The following is a 25,123-nucleotide window of genomic DNA, read 5'->3' as shown; positions in this document are numbered from 1 at the left end:
AAGTGCAGGCTACTACTTAGCTTATTTCTTTTTTCCCCATTAGCTTGGCAAATAGATTTTTCATTCTATCTAGATCACAACATTTAGAAGATCAGTATTGCTGAGGAGGTATAAGCAACAACAAGCAGACTGGAAACCACTTTCAGATTTGTAACACCTTCACCTTGGCCATGTGGTTTGGAAAAAATCAAGACAATGCATGTAAACCAACTTGATGTTTCTCAGCCAAGAGTAGCAAACGTATACTAGACCACATCTAGTATGTGTAGTGCAGAGTTGGACCTTTACAGGCACTTCTCATCCTGATCAGAAACAAAGAAAGTTTTGTGCCTAATAATATATCTTTTCTGAATCACTCTATCTCTTCGGACAGCAAAAATAAATAAATAAATAAAAGCTTTTGCATGCATACCTCTGGCTTATAGCAAAAGTCTCTCTGTATACTTAAAGTTATTGTCCAGGTTTTATTTTACGTATATGTTCACCATCAGCTAAAAATTTGTTATTGCTTTTTGCTCAGGAGGCTAGGGTTCAGCCTTAAGAGGTACAGAATCATAGAATCGCCAAGGTTGGAAAAGACCTAGTCCAACCATAATGAATTCCTCCTAAACAAATAAATGATTTTGCATGGCTTAAAACTGAGAAATACTTGTGTTCAAGTGACACTCAACAATAAAAGCTCAATCACATTATGTACATTTTTAGGGGGGGGTTGGGGGGTGGGGGGGAAGGGCTTTAACTAACGGAAAACTGCCATTAAGAGGACTATAGTCCAGAAATTGTAGAGGAAATTCCTGATAAGGAGGGCAAAGGAGCTGCACTTACTCATGGAGCACGGGGCGGACCACGGTACTGCCATGGACATGGGCTTCATGCAGTAAGGTGTACAAATAGGGCAACAGAGTGTATCTGATATTCATCACATGCCGGGTAATGTTCACAAATGTTGAGTTCCAGGAAGCAGGATCTTGCCTCTAAAAGAGAGGAAACTATTGTTATTCAGAGTGGACTGTTGTGTTTAGAACAGCTATTAAAAAAAAAAAAAAAAGGAGAAAAAAGGAGCTATTAAAAAAAAAAAAGGATTTGTTTACATAAATGGACTTTATGTAAACCTTTTCCATTTTTCTACACTCATGACTTCATATAACCTATTAGTAGCAGTTGTAATTACCAAGGATGTGTCAAAATCAGCATAGCGAGATAGAGATAAGGAAATCCTAGAGGTCTTTGTGAATTCCTCTGTCTCAGAAATAGAGCACCTCCATTTATTTGCTCTTCATTAAGGGCTACACGAAAGCAAGAGCAGTAGGTATGACTGTCATCTCAAAGAGGGAAAACTGGAAGGGAGGAAGATGAGAAAAACCTGTGGGGAGCATTGGAGAAAACGTTTCATGCAAGTTGTCCTGAAGGCACAACACATCCTGTGTGCGTAATTCATTACCCCTCTCTTCTGCAGGGCAGCACTCAGAACTTGCAGAAAGAGACCCAGGCACTAATGACTGATGTCAGAGAGCACTTCCAATCTTTACTTGACGTACTGAACAATACCCTGGCAAATTGGGTAAGACTGGAAGCAACATGATAACCCAGAATCTGCATTTTTAAAGGCTTTAAAATCCAATTGAAAGGTGTGCTGCAGCAAGATAAAGAACATAGTTTTTGAAAAGGAGACTTTAATTCATTAGACACGTGCCATAAAAATAGCTCTACTCTGCTAGACCTGGAGCTTGAACTGAAATCTACGTACTGTTTCAATTTTTATTTTTCTACTTATCTAGTTTTACAGCTTTCTACAGTACTTCCCTCAGCCAGCACAGGCCTACATTTAGACAACTATTTTTATTTTTTTTTTCTTGAAGAAATAAAGTATCTGATGGTGGCAAATGCATAAAATATCTAAATTCCTGACTTCTACTCCATGGTTGTTTTTATTGTTTGTTTGTTTGTTTGTTTCATTTCTGTTTTGCTTGGAATGTATTTTTTCAAGGCTGGATGGATTATGTAACATTCATGCTGATTTCTACATTTGCACTGCCCAGCCATCAACTGCCATTAAGAATTTGCAACTCACCCTCGTTCCCTTCTCATTGTGGTTCCTTGAATATGGGTAGAACGAACCCAGCTGCATCCAACGAAGACACAACTCATACTCTGAGTCATTAAAGAAGCCACAGATATCAGCTCCTGTCTGAAAGTTGACAAATAATCCAGTTGGAATGCCATAAATTCTTATATGTTATCAGGAAAATTAAATATTAGGTAATAACTCCTTAGCTTACATATGATATTCCAAAGAGACTGAACTCCATCATACCTGAAAGGAAAAGTAATTCAATGTTACCAGCTGTTTTTCTTTCCCCTTTCATATGCTAATAGCTGTGCTAGATAATATATAATATAATGCTGAATGAGAAACAAACAAACAAAAGGTTTCACTGTTTCTCTGATGTTTCATTTTTTTTTTATTTCTACATAAAGATATGGGAGCTGATTTGTCAGAAGCAGCCAGAGGTGTTGGGCAGCAGCACCAGGAGGCAACAAGAAAGGAGGTGGCACAACACAGAGCAGGAAGATGATGGAGGAATAAAGGAGATCTCAACACCCAGTGGAGAAGCAAAGAGGTCAACAAGGAACTGATGGCTAAACAGAAGAGCTTATTTCAACTAAAATCAGTGGGTCCTAAAAGTAAGTAAATCAAGGAAAAGGAATTACTGTACTGCATAAACTGACTGCAGATCCTCTTCCTTCTACATACCAATAATCGACTTTGACAACTGATCCCAAGCTGCAGCATTATCACCCAGCCAATGTCCTGCCCATCTTCCACTGCTGGGATATGTTGAACGAGTGATGACAATCCCACGTTCCCTCGTGACACTCTGCAATGCTCTGACATTGAAAATAGATGAAGAAATAAATTATCTGAGAATTTATTACATAAGATCTTCTTTGAAAATAAACATAGGGGCTTATATTTTCAAAGTACATGAATATGTATGCATCCAATCCAGATGTGCTTTTTATGACGAATCACTGAGATTTAGATATATGTAAAAAATCGATGCAAGCGTCAAACAATCTATGGTTAGTGAGCAAACCAGCAAAACAGAGAGGTACTAAAATGCAGATTTTCATTTGAAGATAATTACTCTGTGGGAAAACACAAGTGTAGCCTAATTTGCACATGTAATAGGTCTACAAGATGTGGTATATAGGACACATCATTAATTTATTGCAGAACCTGAAAACTTGCAGCACTGGTTGAAAATAATCTTAAGAAAAATACAACCAGGAAGATAAAAAGGGATTTAGAATACTAAATGTGGTGGCATAGGTTCACTTTCCAAAAAGTTAGCAGAACAAAATACAAGCGATAGAGTTCTGATCACATCAGAAACACCAAGATGCCTTCAAAGACTGATGTGAAATGAGCAACATGGACTTGTCCAGAAGCAGATATATTAAAGCAGTCTTTTTCATCTCACGACAGGTACGGGGGCCTCACAGTGCAAGCAGGACCATTGGAGGAGCCTGCCTTGATATTAGGTGACCTCTCAATCTGGCCTGATCTGGCTTTCTCGTAAATAGAAGAGATTTAAATTGAGGATTTACATTAGTTTCCTTCCGAAGACGGTGAAACTTGTTCTTCTCTCCCAAAACAAAAGCAAGACATAATCAGGAATGGATCACGCCTTGGATTGCTAGTGACTAAAGAGAGAAGCAGTACTGGGTCCCCCAGAGTTTGATTGCCAGTCAGCAGGATGGGAAACTGATTCACCAGCCAGAACAATTTCTCAAACAACATAAAGAAAAAATTATTCAGACTCTTAAATAATGCCATTCCAAAATGTGCCATTGCCACAAAATACCACCAAATGTAACCAAGTGGCTTTATGGAAATAATAACAACGACAACCACAACAAAAAATTTAGCTGGGCTGAGATGAATTCACTCTTCTTAACTGCTTCACCAAGGATACCAAGTAATGCCTTTCCCTGCAGCACACGCTGCTAGTCTGCATGGGGATGCAGAGCTGCTCGTATCTCCTAAAGGAGCTCCTTTGCAGCCATGCACTCCTACTGTGAATCGTTATCACAAAATGCTGAACTGAAATAGTAGTTAGCAAGCCACACTAATTGAATTGCACTGCTCTCCAATGCTAGCTCCACAATAACTGTCTCAACAGCTGCTTTCAATAAGGCACTATTTATTTTTCTTCGGGATTTGCAGCTTTAGTGATGCTGTAATTACAGCAAAAAAAAAATTAAAAAAAATACACAAGTCACTTAAATGACTGTAATAATTAAACTAGACTAATTTGCTGTAATTACTTCTTCCAAGACAAACAGTAAGTTTTCTGGTACCTTTTATTTCTCTGTAATATATTATCAAACACTTTGAGTTTGGTCTACCTTGCTTCAACAATGCTCTGGGACATGTAACTCAAATTTAGCATGTAAAGAAAGTGTATGCCATGCACAGAGTTGCTCAAGGATGAGTGTTTTGCTGACTCAGCTCTCTGTTTCAGGACTGAACCAAAACTGTATTCCTGAAAAGTAATTCCTCATGTTACTAAGCCTTAGTTAGACCTCAAAGTGGTTACTGGATTCACCAATAAAGGTTCTGGTTTTTATGTCTTTGCAAAAGCCTCAGTACGAAGAACAGCCTTGAGTTAAAATGCAGGAAATTTATCTAACTATTTAACTAAACTAAATTATTTAATCTAACTAAACTAAACCATAAAATATAATAAATTATATTATTAAGTAACAATCTGTTGCTTGTTTTTACATTACAGGCCTTTGAAGGCTTTTAGATGCAAGAAGCCTTCCTGTTAAGATGGCATAGTATTAAGGTAAACTATTATTACCATATATATTCAGTGTCACAGTTATTACTTTGGTAAGCACCAAAGAATAAATCAGGAAATGAAACCCTTCTTTTTTTCTTTTTAATCATTTTATGTAAGTTTCAAATGTGAAAATACTGATACAAGATGTGTCATTTATGGTAGCCATCTCTCTTAAACAATAACGCTCATAACAGAAGAAAGTAAAGCTATCACACTCAGAATGAAGCCATGTTGAGACAGCGAGTGATGCGCTGCAGGTGTAGACATACTTGAGTTACATTTTTCTAACTGGTTCCAATAGCAGAATGCCTTTACATACCAAAACTATGGGAGCATGGCCTCAGCTCGTAGCTGTGAAGGCACACCTTGCCTTCTCCTGCACATCCTTTCCAGCAGCTCAGGTTTCTCCCACCATTCTTACCAACTAACAGGAATAAATAAGCTGAAACTTTAATCACCAAACTCCACTTTGAACTCAAGTGAAGAACCAAAGCTATATGGATACAAAGAAAGATTTCTTGGACATAGTAAACTCATGAAAATTTGGGGTATAAGAATGAAGTCACTCATTATTCACTTACAACATATTTTGGAAATAGCAAGGAAGTGTGCAAATCTCACTTACTCAAGGGTTGGTCTTGTTTGAGCCCATCCATAAAGGCTGTGAATATCATAGTGTCTAACCGGGGTTCCATCTGGGAGGTATTGCTGACCTTCCATGCATGGACTTTTGTAAGTTAAGCCTTGTGATCGGTATCCCAAATCTAATAGAAAGGGAACAAAAATACTTGCCTTTTAATGAGGAAGACTCAATAACAAATTGTGTTACTTTTTGTTAGTTCTCATGATCTCTCTGTTGTGTTTACTCCCTTTCAGGCATCTATACCGATGTCTCTTGCTTCTTACATAAGAGCATTTCCATTTTCATGAAATAGGATATCTCCAATCTTTCTGCGTAGGCATCAGGGTCAGCAAGTGTGTTAATAGCTGGAAAGGCTCAAAGAGTGGTTTTATATACCTAATGTCAAACATTTACACAGCATATATCACATTAGAAATTTCACATTAGTCAGAATGTCCTCAAACTGTTTTAAGGAATGGTCAGACTTACGAGGCATATACGGTGGGTTATTTAGGATCTCATTTCTACAGCCACCAAATGCAGCGTTCATAAAAGTTGCCGGTTCATTCATGTCCTAAAAAATGTAGAGCAAAAACTTGATTGTATTTGCTTCCATCATACAAAACACAGTAAATTCTAAATTACAACAAGCAGAACTGTGGGTGCCCTAGGGAACCTTGCAGCTGCAATCTCAGTCTGCATCTCCACACTTGCTTGACACATATTCACACCAGGCACAGCACAAGGACAGGGAGCAGCAAAGCGTAAGAAGAAAAGCCAGTCTGAGTTTGGTTGCATCCATTCAGTGTCAGAGCAAAAGAAAGAAGTCATGACTGAAGCACTGCAAATGCACAGCCCAGAGCTAAACTGGTGCCTTCAGCTGGAAGCTCAAGTTCTGCCTGGAACTCCGCTTCCTGCCCCTCCAGCCTAGTTCTTTATTTTATTTAATGGCAATTTAGCACCAGGTACTTTCTGAACATGAACACACACTGTGAAACATGCTGATTTCTGCTAGTGTCTGGCAGACCAAAAAAAGAGAGAAATAAAGTGTATTTCTCCACTTACAATCCACAGGCCATCAAACTTAATACTTTTTGAGGGATCAGTGGGATTGTCGTAGAACTCCGTGATTTCTCTCTTCCACCACTGTACTGTGGAATTCCGGAAGAAGTCTGGGAAGGCTGCATGTGCTCCATAGAGCTGTAAAAATAGTAGGAAAATAGAAGAGATACAGAAGTGAAAGCATCCCACTGTTGTGATACCAAAACTTTTGTTGAAACACAAAATAATCACTTGTTTACCTTTTTTTGTCTCTAACAGAGAACTAGCCACTTTCTGCATCTTATTCCAGACAGGATTTTATCAACTACTTTGCTGCCATTTTTCTTAAATAATGTGCTTTACTTCTCCCTCTATATTTGAGTCAATAGTCAAACTGTACCAATATTTACCTGTATTTGGGTTTGCTCAGGCAGTGACTCATTGACTGTCACATTGGGAAGAAACGGCCAGACCTACAGGACAAAGGATATTTTGAAACAATCCGAACACCAGCATATGAACTGAGCACCAGCATCAGAGAGAGAAAACCATTCTTCACGGCTATATCTATGAATGACAATGCAAGATGAAAATAATTCAACTTACAATATGTGTTTGATGCATCATTTACATTCAGGAATTAATGTAGTGAGCAATTACATGATTCTATGACTAGCAGACTGCACTGTGCCTATGGATAGCAATGAATTCCAGGCTGGCACAGTGCTCAAATGGATGTGATATATCTTTACTGTTGTACAATTTTTAAGAACAGTACCCTGGAATATATAATGTCGTTGCTGTTTGGCCACTTCATGAAGACATCATCAGCCACACCTCTTGAGAAGGTAGGATAATTAGTTTCATTTCCAGAGATGGTTGGATCCTAAAATTCAATGCAATAACCCTTTAATTTGTGGTCAAACAGGATTAGAAATACTGTTAAATACGTCCCACATTGATAATAAGCAATTGAAAGCCATTATTCAAAACTAACCAGTATAATGATAAATCTCATTCCTTCTCCTTTTATTTTGTTAATAAGATCCGGTAACCCAGAAAAGCGTGCACTAAGAGTGAAATCCAGTTGCCGTTCCATATGGTCAATATCTACATATTGGACATCCTGCAATTCAAAAAACAACGAATAGAAGTTTCAGTTTCAAAATACGTATTTACAGATCATCTGCCCGAGAGTCACTTTCATTTTAAACTGCCTGGACAGAATAATGCTGGACATGGGTACAGCCTAGAAGATGAGATGCTGAAGAGCAGCTCAGCAGAAAGAGATCTACCATGGCAGTGGGATACAGGTGTTTTTTGCTTCACTTTTTGTTTTTAGATGGTCTTAATACTCTGAAGCCAGGAGTGCAGCCATGAGCTCAAACATTAAACGCAACCAGCTTACATAGGGAATTTGAGTTGCCTTCATCTCCTCCACCAGCTGGGCAACTTCAGAATCATTCCTGTATCCATAGCGGCACAATTGGAATCCCAAGGACCAGTAGGGTGGCATCACTGGTCGTCCAATTAGCTGAAAATGAGAGGGTATTTGTGGTGAATAGGTGAAAACCAAAAAACCAAGGAGAGCAAAGTGGCAATGGGTAAGAATCCTACTTCAGTGTACTCCTGAACAACAAGTTCTGGTGTTGGGCCCAAAACCATGTAGAAGTCAAGAATTCCTCCAATGGTGCGGTACGTCAGGGCAGGGGTTGGCTGAAGAGTCACATCTGGAAATGGGGAAAGTGAAATGAGAAACGGATGCCTACATTAACACTTACTGCAAAGCACTGAATGTAAAAATAAAATGCACTGAGGAAAAAAAAAAAAGTGTTTTCTCACCCATTGCATTGCTGTTAAGCAAGAGAACTCCATGGGCATTGCTATCTTCTTCAAGAGCCATGTAAAAGGGGTGATAACCATAGGAATTCAAATGGTCCTGCAAAACGAAAATAAAATGCTGTCTACAGCGGAAACTGCATAAGCAATGACCTATTTACATCCATTAATAAATTAAATAAAAGATGAGACACATAACTGCCAAACCTACAACAAATAAGCTTCAAAATTATATACTAACAACCTACATGCCCAGAAAATACACCTACTTTCAGCTTGACATTTGGAGCCAGTCTTATTAAGAGTAACCAAATAGGTAGGAAATCTTTAAAATTTGCAAATAAGAGCTTCTCCAAGGCAGAATTTACTTATTTCCCTCTTCCCCCTGCAACAGTAGAGGGTATCTACATGATCAGAAGATGCTAGTGATGTTCTACTGTTGTTCCAGTGTATTTCAATATTCTGAAACCTACACAAGAAGTCATAGATGTAATAAACAACCATGGGTCATTCTCTGAAAACTGCAAACATTGTATATGCATAGACATAAGGTTTCTGATAAGGTTTCTGATTTATCTCTCCAAGTACTCATTGAATCACTAAGTAGTGTGAGCCTCTGACTCATACCTAACTTTCAGAGTAGCTCATTGAGAAGCACAAAAAAAAAAAAAAAAAAAAAAAAAGGAGCAATGGACTGTAATTTAAAAGCCATTGGTTATCACCTGCTGTATAACTCAGAGTCTGAGTACCACACAATTTGTTTTGCTGGTCACAAACAAAATATAGGCTTAGAGAAAACCATTGCCATTGAGATGCCATTCAAATAATAAACTTCAATAAATATGATCAGAGTCAGTAAGTGCCTAGAGCCAGCAGCAGAAGTCTTCTGGACTATCAAGTCCTACTCAACAATTCTATGCATTAGATTCATTTCTTCTTACAGCAGGAGACTGATCCCTTGTGAACATTCCCCAGGTGTTCCAGTTCATGTTACGTCGATATGTAGTGTGCTCAGTTTCCCCAAATCCATATATGTACTGGGATGGCAAGCGGGTAGTTATCTGGATGAACATGTCGCTGAAGGTGAAGGTGGGAAGAACCGAGTCCCAGCTGAAACAGAAGTTAAAGCATATTTATCACTGAGGGCACTGTCCAAATGTCTCTTGAACTCTGAAAGCCCTGGGGCACCAACACCCTCACTAGGAAGACTGTTCCAGTGTTTGACTATTTTCACAGTAAAGTAAACAGATCCTCTTGGATTCCTGAATTACTGCTTTACCAAAATCCAACTGCAAAAGTTGCTGAAACTTTGTTTTTTTTTCTCCTTCTTTCCTACACTGTTTCCAAGACCCCCAAGGCGGGGGGGGAGGAAGGGGGTGGTGGTGGTGTATAACTTACACAACTGTCCCCGTGCTTTTGCGTCGAATCTGTATGCCAAATGGTTTTTTCTGAACTGACACGTCATAGAGCCGCCCCTCAGAGGTACATGTTGGTGAGGTTGGGAGATTTAATTCTATAGGAACCTCATATCGTGCATTCTGGTAATCATAAATCTATGGAAAAATAAAACAATAACAGACAAATCATGTCAAGGAAATGTTTGAAAACTTATCTATTGTGTCAGAAACTAGAAATAGTTAAAATGAAATGAACCGATGAATATTTTTGCTCACATGAATATTTTCTTCCAGTACATATCTCTTCTCCAATTCTATCACAGTACTTGGGCTGGGAAATAACCCTTAAAGATGTAGATATGAATCAGAAATGACCTGTTTAATTATTCAAGTATGTGAATTCAAAGTATGTACCTATATTTGAAATTTCATAAATATTTTGCACTTTTTAAAATGCAGATATATGCACGTGTGTTAAATACCTTTCTGATTAATCTTGTAGTCAGCTCTTATATATATATATATATATATATTTTGTTGAGTTGTCTATTTTAAGTTTTCACCATCCTTCAAGCTGACATGGATTAGTTCTTGATACCTGACTCTCTGTGCATCTTATCACATTCATCTCAGGCTTATCAAATGCACAGTGATAAATGATGGTCTAACCAATGGTGTATTCAAATTCTAGAATACAGGCAGATTGGTTAGTGGAAAAATAAACATTACAATCATGATAATGCTTACAGCACAATTTACTTGTACACCAAGAAAGTATCTTTAGCTCCAGTGTTTCTAGGTGATGTTACACATATACATTGGCAATGTACCTCTGATATGTATAATTTCATTGTAAATGTAGTACAAATTAGGGCAAAAAAACCCCCACAGATGTGGCCTAAAGGAAATATCAACTGTGTGATTAAAAGAAAACAGTGATATTGTTCATACGATACAAAGTTGTCTACAAAAACTGAAAATTACACTAATAGAACCATTTTTAACAACAGGATACTACAAACTACTGTTTTCAATAACGTTACCTTAAATTGCAGCATGTTGTTGGTATGATATTTAACCTCCAATCGTAGCGTACTAATTGGTGCGGTGTAATTGTCATTAGCTCTGGTATTGGCACTGTTTAAGATCAGGTTGGCTGCCAAACCCGATGAGGAGTATTCTACTGATTCAACAGAATATATGTTGTCGGAGGTGAAATAGCAGGATGGATGATTCGAGTTTGACGGTGCCTGCTGTAAATTGAAATAGATTGCAAAGTAGAGAGCTATGCTGGGAAGCTGTATTTAATGCTAGTAGCATGAAATCCAAAGCTCCCATTTTATCTAATGGCTATCACATGTTGAATGTTGGGAAACACTTAAGGCAATTAGTGAACAACAAAAATAGCTATGCAGATCCCAGAGATCTCTATACTAAAATTCAGTTACATAAAATTTGATCAAGACTGTGCCAGTAGTTCAGTCAGGAAATCAACAAGTGGCACAACAACGATGGATTTAAATTCCCTTTATCTGTCATCTTCAACTCAATACAGAACACAGCTGAGTTTTTGCTGAACTCCACAGAATTTAATTCCTTCCTAATCCTGTTCTCCTCCATCTGCCTTCAGGAATATATACCAAAACTCAAGAGATATTCAAGGCAAACCCAGACTAGTCCTTTCAATTAGCTTGAAAATGTTCTTATTCATAAGATTTACCCTTAAAATACCTACTGAGAATTACATCTCATTTATCTAATATCTCCTGAGAATAAGATCAGAATTATATAGTTTCCTGCTATAGTTCTACTTAAACTAGTTATTCCAAGATTAGATTAGCTGATGTAGCTTAATGGATTAGTCTGCCTTCCAACTTGGTATACCATCAGTCCTGCCTAGTTTTTCAGACTCAACTATTGTGTGCTCCTCACATCTGAGCTGCTAATGAACATTAATTTATCTGTTGTCATCAAAATTAAAGCATCTTTAAACTTGAGCCAACATTTAAGACGTACTCAGTCCATAACAGGACCAGAGTTTGTTTCTCCATGAAAAGACAAGCCCAAAGATCCAAGATCACACCAAATATTCTTAATTGTGGAACAAATTCAGTGAAGTCCATTCAGTATTTTGAATGCTGCTGTCTCAGGGTAGCTAATAGAGATTATTTTTTGTTCATATTTGGGACACACATCCCAGTACTATCAATTGGATATGCAGCTATCAATAGAGAGGAATAATTTAGTTTGTGCATGAGACGATTTCCAAAGGATTTGGGCATTACTTCTCAAGAAGCAATCCAAAGGAGTTAGTTTGACTTAAATTGTGCTTCTGTGACTATGAAGGCGGGGGTTAAGCCTTTAAGGCTGAGGTACCTTCAAAGCACAAGAGGCAGTTGAAGATGCTGATCAACTCTATTCTACTTTTCCCAGTTCTGTTATTATTTCCTACTACCTTGCAAAGAATACCATGTTTGTCCTCAGTTTCTGGAAGAACACGCTGTTAGCAACTACCTTAGTTTCAATGAAGTAAATAAAATCTGCTAGTACAGGTCAGCTGATTGGCTGCACCCCCAAGTGAATTAAGTCTGACCAATCTGCCTGGCTACTTCTTCCTCTGTACTCAGTGTAGAAGGAAAACTATGGTTCTGGAAATGTTCCAGTCATGTCAGTTTAGGAAAATAATTGTTGCTTACATCCCAGACACAGCCAAGTTGTTCACATTTTTCTCTTGTTGGATCTATGCCGGGATAACAATCAAACCTTTCGTTGACACTCTGTTGTTGAGTCCACTCAATCGTGTAAGATCTTCCCAGTTCCAGCTGAAGCCCTGTTATATGAGCAACCTACAAATAATAAACAATTTGCTAATAAATCCAACACCACATAACTGCATGGAAGCACACAAGGCACAGAGCACAAGTGGTCAGAAGAAGTTATACATTTTGATTTTGAGCCTGTAACTGAGATAATCAGATGCTTATAATTAAAGAGAGTGTACATTCTTAACAAGTTCAAAACAGCCTCTGTGATATCTTTAGAGTGGGAAAGCATTTCCTTCAATACTTCCCTTTAGCAGCAGCGTGTAATATATTTAATGTATTTGCACTTTCTTTTCAATGTATAAAACCAAGGTGGGATGATTTCAAGGAATCACATTTGCCTGTTACTAACTTACCTTCTCTGTAGGATAGTAGGTGATATTAGGTGAAGGGGTTTGCACTGCATTGTTCAGGTAGACAGTAACATCTGTTATTTCCTGGAGCACTCCCAGGATTTTGATTTCTTCAAATCTTAAGTTGTTTGGATCAACATAACTGCTGCTAATGGCATTCATTTGTAGACGGTTCTGAAAAATAAGGTTATCATCTCACTTGCAGTCTTTGTCATATGGTGGACAGCACACAGCAGAAAATGAATCATGAAGCAGATGCTGTGGGTTCAAACATGTTGTAGGTCTTCCACTCCCTCTGTGGAGACAGTTTTTCAGTTCAAGTACAAGAAGTTTTTTCAGTTTAACAATTTCTTCAGACTAACAAACACTACACCCACCTTCTTTCTGGCGCTATAAAGATTCTGATGCTTTATACTAATCTCACTCAATGAACATTGCAGCTAAGTTTATGAAGTGTTCTTTAGATGCTACAATTAATTAAGGGAAGACAAATAAAAGACTTTCATCCCACTTAAATGACAGCATTTTGAAAATGCCTTCTCTTGACAATATTAAACACTTTGCTCCTCAGTAAATAGTGGAGGAAAATAAGGAGGAAGAAAAGAATGCTCTTTTATTATATATTTGATAAAACCTGAGAATAAGATCATTTAAAAGAGAATACTTACATTGGAAACTGTAAACTCATAGTAAGTGTAGTTGTTTCTCTCAATTGTTCCTATAAGGTAAAGAAAGAATTTAAATTTGCAGTACAGAAAGGAACAAATAAAACCCAGGACTTTGTCACCAAGCAACTACTTATCATTATCTTTATACCATTCGGAAGCTGCACTGAGCAGATTGTGCACAAACTACTGGTGGTCTCAACTTTTATTTTGTATTCTTCTTAAAGACCATGTAGAGCTCAGAGTTTGAGATTACCTGAATGCTTATCTTAATGCTTGCTGTAGAGGACTTCCCATTTCTAAAAGGAAGCAATTAAACAATTCTCTAACTGGACATGTCGAAGGTTATTTGCCATTGAAACAGTATTTTTGGACTGTGTGCACACACATATATTTGTGTGCCCCGGTGGCGCAAGTGGTAGGAATGCCACGTTGCAACACCGGTGGCCCTGGGTTTGAATCCCCCCTGTGGCGCAAGTGGTAGAAGTGCCGCTCTGCTACACAGAGGCTCGAATCCCGGGGGGTTGGACTCGATGATCTCTAAGGTCCCTTCCAACCCGCACTAGACTATGAGACTTTCAAATACCAGTAATATTTCCTCTTATTTTTTCCATTTAGACCACACAACTTTTCCCCAAGAGACGTAATAACTGCAAGACCTGTAACCGATCTCTACAACATCTTCTGGTCTTATTTATCTATATTCATCCAGAGGAGTGAAATTTTGAGGCAGGCTGAGCTTTCTAACTGAGGCCCAGCAAAGTTAAGAGGAGTGATTATTCACAGCATTTCTGCTATAACCTTAAGAACTGGTATCCTGGCCAGCAATATGCTTTCTGCACAAATGAAGGAATGTAAACTAGATGTAAATTAACATAGATGAAGGTTAAATATATTCCAAAGTGACATGATGCGCTCTGCTCTCTCCATATGTTTTCACTTTGCAGGTAAAAAAACAAGCTTATGAGTTAGACAGGTTAAGTAATCACTATAATTTCCATCAGAGAGGTTTATATTTTACTCTTACCATCTTCTCTTTGAAGATTAGAAAGTTCTCCTTAACTACTTTCTTCATAAGGGCAAAAATGTTCCAAAATTACTTAAAATTACAGAACATTATTTAAATTACTCTTCCTAAAATCCAGGGTATTCTTTTTTTCTTACGTTCTCCTTGATCCTCTAGAATGTAGATATATAATTCAAAGCCAGATCTTCTAAATAATCAAAATAAGAGATTCAAAAAGAAAATGTACAAAAAGAAGAAGAGATACAAAAATTGACTGCACTTGTCATTTGTTTTTCCTTCAAATAAAAGAAAAAATTATTTTGTTGCAACCAAACTGTAAACTACTTCTCTAAAAAGACAGCAACCTGTAAATCTGTGCCAGGAAATAAAATCACTACATGTTTTATTGTTTTGTTACTCAGCAGAAGTGAGTACAATAAGAGCTGAGATATTTTAGGTCTTGACAAAGCAGTACATACAGCTGTCATACCAGCAGCCACCCAAGGCCTTCAATACTTATTGCTGCAGTAATCAGCCAAACCACTGCTCTATTTCTTCAGAGCATCCCAAAATTTGGTAAAAGTTTTTTTAAAAGTTGAGGCTTCCAAATTTTTTTTCCTGTGAGTTGTAATCTATAGAGTTAAAATAACAGAAGCGAGTCCTACAGGTCAAATGCATAAAATCTTCCAAGTTATTCTCTTTCCAATGAATCTTTGGGCATTTTCTGCAGCTGTCCTCCTGTCAGACTGCACAAAATGCTCCACCAACATCTCCTGCAGCATCAGGGTGCAGAAACCCATCAAACTACAGAATTGTGAGCTAGGATTTCTGATGTGCATGTCCTAGTAGGAGATATCTGACTGGGAGTTCTCCACTTCAAGGGGACTAAAGGCTCTGACAGAGGTCAGCAGGGCAGCGCTGCTTCCTGGCCTTGCTCCCTGCAGCAGCCCATCCCAGCCTCTCCAGAGTGAAACCTGACAGCGTCAGCTGAGCACAGGGAAGGGAATATGATCGCAGCTTCCCTCCAGCTGCTGGTCTTGCAAACTTGCTGACCTCTGTCACAGGGCAAAGTAAATATCAAATTAGGTAAAGGGGATGCAGTTCTTGACACCAACTACTGACAGGATAGGACATGAATTAGAGAAGACATATTTTCAAGCTTCTTGCTGATTTCTCTGTTATATATAATACAGGACAAATACTGCAAAAACAGCCTAAGGAACTGAAGTACTTCAAGTAATTTTAATTTCATGGAAACTGGACACTCATCTAAATCTTCAGAAATACTATTGAGTCTGGCAACATGACAAGTATGGCCTATACATGCCTACTCGTGTGCTTATGCACCAGATGGCAAGGCAAATTTTGGCTTTCGTACAGTACCTTTGAGTTAAGAAAACTGCTACTGTTTTTACAAGCAATTTAAATAATTCCAGATAGTTAATAAAAGTGCTACTTTTTCATTTTCTGCCTATTCTTGGTGTCCAACACTAATTATATGCATTCTTGCACCCGTTGAAATTAATTTGGATCTATACCAGAATATATATCAATCTTGACACTATGGTTTAACAGTCAGCATGCTAATGTGCCAAAGCTGTACATGCTGAAGGTTATGTTGCAACATGAACACACAGAAAAAAAAAGAAAACAAAAAGAGAAGCAGGCAAGGTAAATAACATTTACTCTTTTATACATATAAATGATGAACAACCAATGACTTAAGAGTCACTATTAATTGTTTGTTACCTTGTCCTCAATGGCTCATTCTTACTCTTATGAAATTAACTGGAGAATAGAAGTCTGTAAGTATACTCTTGTTTATTTATTTCACCAGTAATAACTCACCCGTAGATTCTCCATCATCCCAGAATAACTCCCCAGCAGCTGTATTGTTCTCATTCAGGGCAATTATAAGTCCCAGTGGATTCAAGCGGCTATCAAAAGAAAGTCATTGTCTTACATATATAACCAGTTGCTAGACAGTTTTAACAAATCCTTCTTGTTCGTGTTAAGAATGACACTCTGCAGGGTTGCAAAACTTTGTCTTAGATTAGTCCTTTGCTGTCATTCATTTTCATGCAAATGTATTAAAATACATGGCAAACTGACAAAATGCTATGCAAATAAACTTTTAATTAATTGCTACATATTTAATGTAAATAGAAGCAGAAGGGAGTTGTGGTTTACAATTATTCCCAAGTCTCAAAACGAAAGCATTAAATTTGATGGGCTACCACTGATTTGCAACCTAGCAGCCCTAAGCCTGTTCTTGAATTTACACTAACCTAGTCATAAAAGCATTTGGTTTGGAAAGCATACCTTTCAACTGTTGTAGTAGCTGGTTGTTGAATAGGGTAAATGTAGCCTCCTCTCAAGTGGAGCCCCAGTTTGTCAGCTGGCAGGTACATCCTGGTCCATTGTTTTCTCTCTGAGATTCTTGCCCCCTTGTTGACAGCCATGTAAAAGAGAATGGGTTTGTTGTGTTAACCACTGCTGTGAAACTTGGGATTTAAGACATTCTTCTCAAATCATACTTTTAGAGGAGATGTTCAAACTTGGAAAATATCTGTGCAGCAGTGGGCACAAAAAATAGCACATAAATTTATTAGTATACTATAATGTTATAAATCAACAAATTTCAGTGTTGTGTTTTGCTCAGTCAACATAGAGTGCACGTCCTGTTGGGATACCAAATAAGAGCAGTGTCTTTTCACATCCATCAAAAGATCATCACAATAATGGGAAACTTCTTTGCAGAAACAAGACTAGTAAAAGTTAATTGCACATGCACATGTATTGTTATATTTGACCTTTCTTCACATGTGAGCATTCCTAAAGTTTCAATTCAATCCATCTTCCCATCTCACACACTATATTTCACATCTCCATCTCCTTTTCTTGAGGCTATGACTCATTTACCCTACCACCCTCCCATCTCGCCATTTCCATCCTTTAGGCTTTGCTTTAGGTCTCTGCCATTGAAGCATGACTGACAACCTTGTTTTTTTGTTTTTTTTTTTCTCCCCCCTCCATCACAAAGATCATTAGAAAAACACTCCCTAGTAATCTATGCATTTACTTACAGTTTCATACTCATACCATACTGCATCAGGAATATAAGCATCAATTACATCCACACCCTAAAAGGAGAACAAAAATCAGTGTTTGAAAGCAAGGCAATTAATAAACAACATTTGCTTGTTCTGTCATAGGCAAGCTAAAATAGCATGAGAGATTCTGGATGACATTCTGAGATGATAAAAAGATGAGCTGAATCGGAATATCAGATCAGATTGCTTTGGTTCTGTAGAGGTCTGGAAAATAGGAGTTGTATTTAATAGCACTAAGTGCAATACTTCCCATATTGACAGTGACCAAAACATGTTGTGTTCTCTCTCACTGAAAGGAATAAGTGAAGACTGGGATAAAAAACTAAATCTAGTATTTTAAGGAGCCCAAAGAGAGGTCATTGGTCACCAATGATACGAATCAATGAAAAATAAGTAAAATCTGACAAAATCTAGCAAAAAACGTACTACCTTTGGAGAAAGAACTGTGCTAATGCTAGTAGGTAAGGTCACTTGCATTCTCTTTGCCAAATGACCTTGCTTAACACCTGCTCAGGACAGAAGAGCCCAGACTAGAATAGGATGAGAATAAATTTCCTGCAGTCCTCCAGGAATGAATGAGCCTATTTTTGTGATTCAGATTTTTCAGTATTAAAAGGGAGAGGGAATGTGATTTCAGATGGAAATATATATATATATATATATATATATATAGTAAAGATGCCCTAACCTTCAAGCTTAATAACAAAATTGTCACATGAATAAGAAAAACTGAAAGGTACTTTCTAACCAGAAGAATAAAGGAGAGATATCAATAGTGCATTTAGGGATTTTATGCTGCAGTTTCCCACCTGTAGAGAAAAGAGCAGGAACTGGTGACTTCAGGTGTCTCTTTTCCCCAGTAAGCCTTTTTGAGACAGACATGAAAATAGCCAAGCCTACCTGATCAATTACAGCAGAAATAAGCAGCCCAGGACCCCACAGGAACTGCCTATCAATTCCCCATGTCCCTTCATCAGTGTAGAACCTGGAGAAAGGACGAAGTAGTAATGGCTTTGAAGAGCTATACCATCATCATTAATCCAAGTATTTCCAAGAACTGATTGCCTAGAATTGTGACTGAAAAGTGTCATGCAAAAATATTTAATTATTTTTTAAAATCTGAGGCCATCTGAAGGTTGGAAGCTAAGTTCTTCTTAGCTTAGTATTGATTATTTATATATGAAAGCGTGTGTATTCACACACATGCACATGTTCTCAGCATACTTGTTTTCAAAAATAAGGAAGGAATGAAATGTATATTTTAATATACACATCAATGCACGGTGTAATTTGATTAGCTGACAAAACTATTTCATACCAGCTCTTCAGAGTGACTGGCAATAATGCATGCAGATATACAGAAATTACAGACAGTTTCTGATTACTCTTCTGATTACATCAAAATAGTATTTCATGAATTCTGATGTTGTCTCCACATGTACTCCAATATGCATTTTCAGAAATTAGATACCTATTTAGATAGTCCCTAACTACATTCAACCTGTATTATTTATTCCTAACAAGATTATCACAAAGGCCATCTGGTACACTTACTCATGCAAAACTGGACGCACAACTGTATCCCCTCGAGTGTGAGCTCTATAAAAGAGCGTGTATAAGTATGGCAGCAGAGTGTAGCGAATGGTCAGGTAGTGCTTGGAGGTCTGCACCAAAACTGAATCAGCTCCAAACACAGCTGGATCTTGAGGCTGAAAGTAAATATTGCAAGATGATTTTCATGGTGCAGGAAATACCCCAACAATTATGAAAACTGACTGTTGGCTCAGAGCTGGGGGTGGATGGAGGGAGAACACCACTAGGGCAACTGATCTAAATTGATCAAGAGGATATTCCATGTTATATGGTAGCATGCTAAACAAGAAAATACAATGAAGTGGAATAAACAGTGGGACATTTGTTATGAGAGCATCTGACTTTTCCAACCAACTACTACAAGTGTTGAGGCTCTCCTTCTCAAGATGCGGCTAAACATCACTTGGTGACACAGAGACAAATGTTCAGAGTTTTCTCTCCCTGTTCCTACATGGCCTTTTTTGTTAAATTTTTTTTCCTCTCTGTTTTCATTTCATTAGACTGCCCTATAAGTCTATTGTTTTTTTTCTTGCTATCATACTTCCTCCTAATTTTTTGAGGAGAGGGAGTGAACATGCAGTCTTGTGCAGATTAGCTATCAATGTGAAAACACCACACCCCTGAGAGCTGAAAATCTTGTAGATAAATTTTCATAAAGAGATCTCAAGTTTCTTCCATATTCAAACTGGTCAGCTATCTAATTGTTGGTGATAGTAATGTTTATTAGTGATACTATAAAAGGAATTATGGTTGCTGAAACTGAAACAGTTTGTAAGAGAAGGAACAACTTACTATGTATCCTTCAGCATTGTGATTCCGGGAAAATGGATAAAATGCTCCTACTTGCATCCATCGTCTGCAAAGTTCTTCTGTTGTGTCAAAAACGAAGCCACAGATATCTGCTCCAATCTTCAAATAAAAGCAGAATGTGTTGGACAGACCTCATACGGCACCACTAATCTCTACACAAAATCTGAAGTTTAAGGGATGTATCAATTCATCTTTCATTTCTCGCTAGGGTGGCAAAGTCATTCAATACATTTTCTTCTTTCAACTAGATGCTATACAAATAAATAAATAAATAAATAAAAGAAGCCAACTGCTTCCCATGGCTGCCTATCATCCTTTTTCTTCCAAACATATTCCTTCCTTTTTGGTGCTAGTAGTCCAACACTAGGAAAACAGCTCAAACTCATACAAATATAAATATTGAAGAGGAATCTGGTTATATCATTTACAAATGGATTTTCCTATTACATGTGAAAATAAATAGGAAAACCCCAGTGTATTTCACATTCATTGCTAATGAATAAAATAGTACTAGAGGCTTGGCATAAATAAGATGTTTGTTGCCCATGTGTCTCATCATAAACATGCAGTAACAGAAACCAAAACAAATTTTATAATTTAAAAAAAAAAATCATTAGGAAAAATGTTAAAATCAGATCACTGAAGGGACTTAACTTAGAATTGAAAAGATAAGATGGTTATATAGACCATGTTTGATTAGGTAACCCATTATCACAGAGGTTAAAAAGGCAATGTTTGTCTGCTTGTTCTGAATGGAAGTAAAAACCTATTATTTCATACATAAGGAAATCCAAAGAGGCTGAATTCCAGCATTCCAGGTATTGCCCATCTTAGCTGTTCCCATGTTGCTGCATTATCTCCCAGCCAGTGTCCTGTGTGCTTTCCTGATCCAACAAAAGTAGACCTTGAAAGAAGGAAGCTTCTTTTTCCTGGAAACACTGTTTCGATGGCTCTGAAAACAAAACGAGACTGGAACTATGCCATAGAAAAATGATCACTCACACGTCAATAGTTCTATACACAGCACAATTATACTGACTCATTTTCAACAGTTGATTATCCACAAGACCTGGGCTCCTTCACAGTTAAACAGGTGTCTTTTAGAGAAGTTCAAGGCATTTACTTTAAACAACCTTAGCATAAATCTGTGATTGACAGTGTCTGACCTAGAATTTAGTAGATTTTGTTTTTGCTATATTAGCTTACATGCAATATAACATTGTCTAGAAAATAGGTTTGTTTAGAAGTGAAATCTAGTGGCTGTTTTGAAAAAGGTACTCTTCTAAAAACTTTCTGTAAAGATATTAGGATGACTTCCTTACTGTCTTGTTGCTATGGCCATGGAATATCCATAAAGACTGTGGACATCGTAGTGTTTGCCCCATTTCTGCACTGCATCCATACAGAGCGTCTTGGAAAACATGAGTTTGTCAACAATATCTTCAATAAAGAAACACAGACATTAGTTTTCAAGTGCATTTTGATTCTGAATACTTCCAATCTTTTTTTTTATATTGTACATTCCTGACATTCAAGTACTCTTCCCACTTTAATGCTTACATTAAAAGCCACTGTCACTACTACAAGAATGAAATGCTTCCCTTGGCTGCTAGCTTTATTCATCTCTGCTCCATCTGTGCTATTTTCTGCTCTTGAGCTTTGGATATCTCATGACAATCAACACACAAATATCAAAATAATCCATTCATCACTGCTAACAGTGCTATAAATGCAGCTTTGTTAAGACAGCGGAATTTAGTCAACTGATGGAGAATTTGTGTCAGTTTCTTCAGTGCATAACATAAAATGGTTAACTCAAATACTCTATCCTTGCCTAGGTGTGATAAAGTGGTAATCAGGCTCCATTCAGTTCCAATGCTATGTCGTACCTCTCTTATTAAACCTTAGCACAAATGTACTCACTGTCAGCTTTATCACAAGAACAAGCATAATCTTGGAAGCACAAGATAGTGTAGGAAGAATATCCTTTCTTTATATTGGTTACTTGATTTACTGTAAAGTTGCAGACTAAGCATGTAAGGTCTCCAATGAGCCATGTTTCCTCAGTGGAGCTAACTAATGGCCCATTAAGGCTGAGAAAGCCCCCAAAGCTAACTCATTGTTTAAAGTTGTACTTTTCAGGCAAATAATAGATAATCCTTTCCTAACTTTCCCTCCTAAATGTAGAACTGGATGGAAACTTTTTTAAAATTTAATTTGAAACCTTCATCTGTGCTTGAGATCAGAGGAAATAATTTTACTTCCAAGTCTGACATTAAAACAACACACTAAGTACTGGCTGTAAGTGACTGCATTTCAACTGCAGGCCAGCTGGATTTCTTCTGCAAGCAACTGTTCATGCATGCAAGGAAGCACTGTACACCTATAGTCTAATTTCTGAATCATTTTTGGACAACATGTTGGCAAAGGTTTCTTAAAGTCAGTACTTAATATTCAAATCTCATCCGTGAGAACAACAGGAAATTCACTTTGCATCCTTGTAGACAATGGTACAATAATTAATGTGCTTTCTGATAATTTGTTCCATGGTTAAAGGAGGTGGACTTACTGGGAGTGAATGGAGGATAGTTTAAGTCATTCTGTTGACAGCCTTTATTTGAACCTTGAACAAAGTTGGACACTTCGTTCATATCCTGAAAAGGCAAGATACAGACAGTGAGATGTAGATTATAATAAAACTTCTAACCCAATCTTGTGTTCTATTCTATTACCCTTTAAGAAGCATTTACTAAGAGCTAGCACTATACTTTTAGGTGTGAATAATACCACTTAGACACAGACCTGGTCCATTCCTGTATTAATACATGCCTCTGTTTTGGACAGACTTCAGTACACAGATGAGCATAACATTAATAGTTACACCTTCTCCCTTCAGAGACTGAAGCTGCAGGAGGTGCTTGTGTATATATGCTGTAGTTACCCATGATTAGCTCCTGACATATCTCAAGAGAAGACCCTGAGCAGGGAGCTTGTGTTTAGAGAGAAATGTGGAACCAGCAAGATGTGCTGTGGCTTCTGCCTAGTCTTATTTTTCCATATCCTAACCTGGGACAATGATTGCCAATGTACTACCTTGAAATCCATGAGCTACCTGACACATTGATTTATAGCTGTGATGCATTATATCCTGTGTTCAGGACCTGTTTAAGACTCATTTTCTGCCACTACGTGCAGGTTTCCAAATACTGCCATTCTGAGTCCAGGAGTGTGAATGTATTTGTGTTTATCAAAGGTTTATCTACTAAAGCATTTCAGACCACAACAGATCATGCAGCAAACACCACACTGAGCATTTGAACGCCACAATTCTAATTCAAATTTAAAGTTGAAATCCAAATTTGAATTGTAAATCCAACAGCAAATGGCGAGTACATCCTGCACTGATTTCAAGTAACTAATAATTATAAACAACCCTTTCATATGCAATGTTAATTGAATTTAATAAACACGTCAATTTTCTTCCCAAATCACTTACAATCCAGATCCCATCGTACGCCACTACGCCATGAAACTTTTCGCATTCTTCCACCCACCAACTGGTGCACTCTGGGTTGGTGAAGTCTGGGAACACAGCTTCCCCCGGCCATACCTAGAGCATTCATAGGGAAAAAATGGAATATGCTAATTACATTGGAATAAGATGAGAATGTATTATATGTGTTCCACTGGTGGCTTTTTTGCCCTAAATAATGATCTGAATCAAGTCCATTGCCCTCTTGACCACTAAGTTCTGCTACTGGCCCATACTGACACTATTGTCAGCCACCACCTCCAGATCCCAGATTTACTTTCACTGAAGTTCATAATTTTGTTCAAAAACTCTGAAATCTTCTGATCAGTGTGAATCATCAAAAGCAACAGTGGCATAGCAGAGTATCATTTTTCTAGCATCAGCTTCCAATGGATGAGAAGGCATGAAGGTATTCTTCTTATTCATCTACTATATGAAACATCTACATTTACATTTCCATAAAACTTGCATTAATATCAAACAGGATTTTACAAAAATAAATAAATAAATAAAATAGAAACATATAGTGCAAAAATGCAAAAATAGAAACATACAATGCAAAAGAAAAACATCAAAGACTGAAACATATCACATGCTAAATGAGACCTCTCAGTTCTCACTGGCTAGTACTGGAAGAAACGACTTAGAAAACGAGAGTTTAAAAAAAGCCCATCAAAATAAATTGAACCAAACCAACCACATTTAAACTTCACAGAAATGTGTTTACCTCTCCAACTAATGTTGTTACTCCATCTGATTCATTGACCCAGACTTTCCTGCTCTCCCCCCTGACGTAGCTGCCATATTGATTACCATCAACTAGAGGTTGTGTGCTAATAGCAGGATCCTAAAACATTTAAAAGAATAAAAAATACAAAATAGTTAGAAACCAGGAAACACTCCATCGGTTTTTACAGACTACTGGAATGTTAAGCAGGAAGTGTAATAATTATATTCAAAAATGCACAAGATAATTATGAAAAGTTATAATGATAGCATTTACAAGGCAAAAAGAATTACTTACCAATATGATAATATATTTTTGATTTTTTTGATGCATATAACTTGCAAAATTAGGAAGATCACTAAACAGCACTTTGTCATACGTAAAATCCTTCTTTTCCTCCATGTAATCAATGTCAGTGATCTGAGCATCCTGAAAGACATGAGTTAACAGCTTAAACATGAGAAGCCATATGTAAAGATTTTGTATATTTTTCAAATGCAATTTCTTATGACAACTCCTGTTTGTCCTTACTATCTAAATGAATTATAATGAAATATCTTTTGTACCAAAAAGGAACATTTTGCATTAGCAGAACCCATATGAATGTGTGTATTGGCATTCTTTTTATTAGATCCTGCACACGTGTTTGTTTCTTTGTAGCTGCCCAACTTCTAAAAACACACATTTAAATACGAATACTCCTTCATCAACACTTAGCATAAAATCAGGGTATATACTTTTTAAGCTACT

General features: G+C 37.4%; 1 protein-coding gene across 1 annotated transcript in view; it reads right to left on the bottom strand.

Moving 5' to 3' along the window:
• SI (sucrase-isomaltase) overlaps window positions 1–25,123 on the bottom strand; it is a 43,009-nt gene that overhangs the window by 5,507 nt on the left and 12,379 nt on the right. Inside the window, exons 11-41 of the mRNA XM_015872037.2 lie at window positions 24,671–24,802; window positions 24,374–24,493; window positions 23,611–23,724; window positions 22,684–22,768; window positions 21,437–21,554; window positions 20,895–21,066; window positions 20,097–20,213; window positions 19,266–19,420; window positions 18,612–18,696; window positions 17,685–17,741; window positions 16,921–17,045; window positions 16,447–16,535; window positions 13,596–13,645; window positions 12,931–13,101; window positions 12,449–12,598; window positions 10,796–11,005; window positions 9,754–9,908; window positions 9,297–9,465; window positions 8,359–8,455; window positions 8,134–8,246; window positions 7,925–8,050; window positions 7,514–7,642; window positions 7,295–7,402; window positions 6,927–6,989; window positions 6,541–6,675; window positions 5,965–6,049; window positions 5,479–5,617; window positions 2,756–2,889; window positions 2,280–2,314; window positions 2,072–2,188; window positions 826–974 (exon numbers count right to left, since the gene is read on the bottom strand). Of these exons, the coding sequence (XP_015727523.1) occupies window positions 826–974; window positions 2,072–2,188; window positions 2,280–2,314; window positions 2,756–2,889; window positions 5,479–5,617; window positions 5,965–6,049; window positions 6,541–6,675; window positions 6,927–6,989; window positions 7,295–7,402; window positions 7,514–7,642; window positions 7,925–8,050; window positions 8,134–8,246; window positions 8,359–8,455; window positions 9,297–9,465; window positions 9,754–9,908; window positions 10,796–11,005; window positions 12,449–12,598; window positions 12,931–13,101; window positions 13,596–13,645; window positions 16,447–16,535; window positions 16,921–17,045; window positions 17,685–17,741; window positions 18,612–18,696; window positions 19,266–19,420; window positions 20,097–20,213; window positions 20,895–21,066; window positions 21,437–21,554; window positions 22,684–22,768; window positions 23,611–23,724; window positions 24,374–24,493; window positions 24,671–24,802 (3,704 nt within the window). The remainder of the gene's footprint in view (window positions 1–825; window positions 975–2,071; window positions 2,189–2,279; window positions 2,315–2,755; window positions 2,890–5,478; window positions 5,618–5,964; window positions 6,050–6,540; window positions 6,676–6,926; window positions 6,990–7,294; window positions 7,403–7,513; window positions 7,643–7,924; window positions 8,051–8,133; window positions 8,247–8,358; window positions 8,456–9,296; window positions 9,466–9,753; window positions 9,909–10,795; window positions 11,006–12,448; window positions 12,599–12,930; window positions 13,102–13,595; window positions 13,646–16,446; window positions 16,536–16,920; window positions 17,046–17,684; window positions 17,742–18,611; window positions 18,697–19,265; window positions 19,421–20,096; window positions 20,214–20,894; window positions 21,067–21,436; window positions 21,555–22,683; window positions 22,769–23,610; window positions 23,725–24,373; window positions 24,494–24,670; window positions 24,803–25,123) is intronic.

This window comes from Coturnix japonica, chromosome 9, assembly GCF_001577835.2.
Source record: "Coturnix japonica isolate 7356 chromosome 9, Coturnix japonica 2.1, whole genome shotgun sequence".
NCBI lineage: Eukaryota > Metazoa > Chordata > Aves > Galliformes > Phasianidae > Coturnix > Coturnix japonica.
Note: the sequence above shows the minus strand (reverse complement) of the source record. Positions and strands in the feature narration are given on the sequence as shown.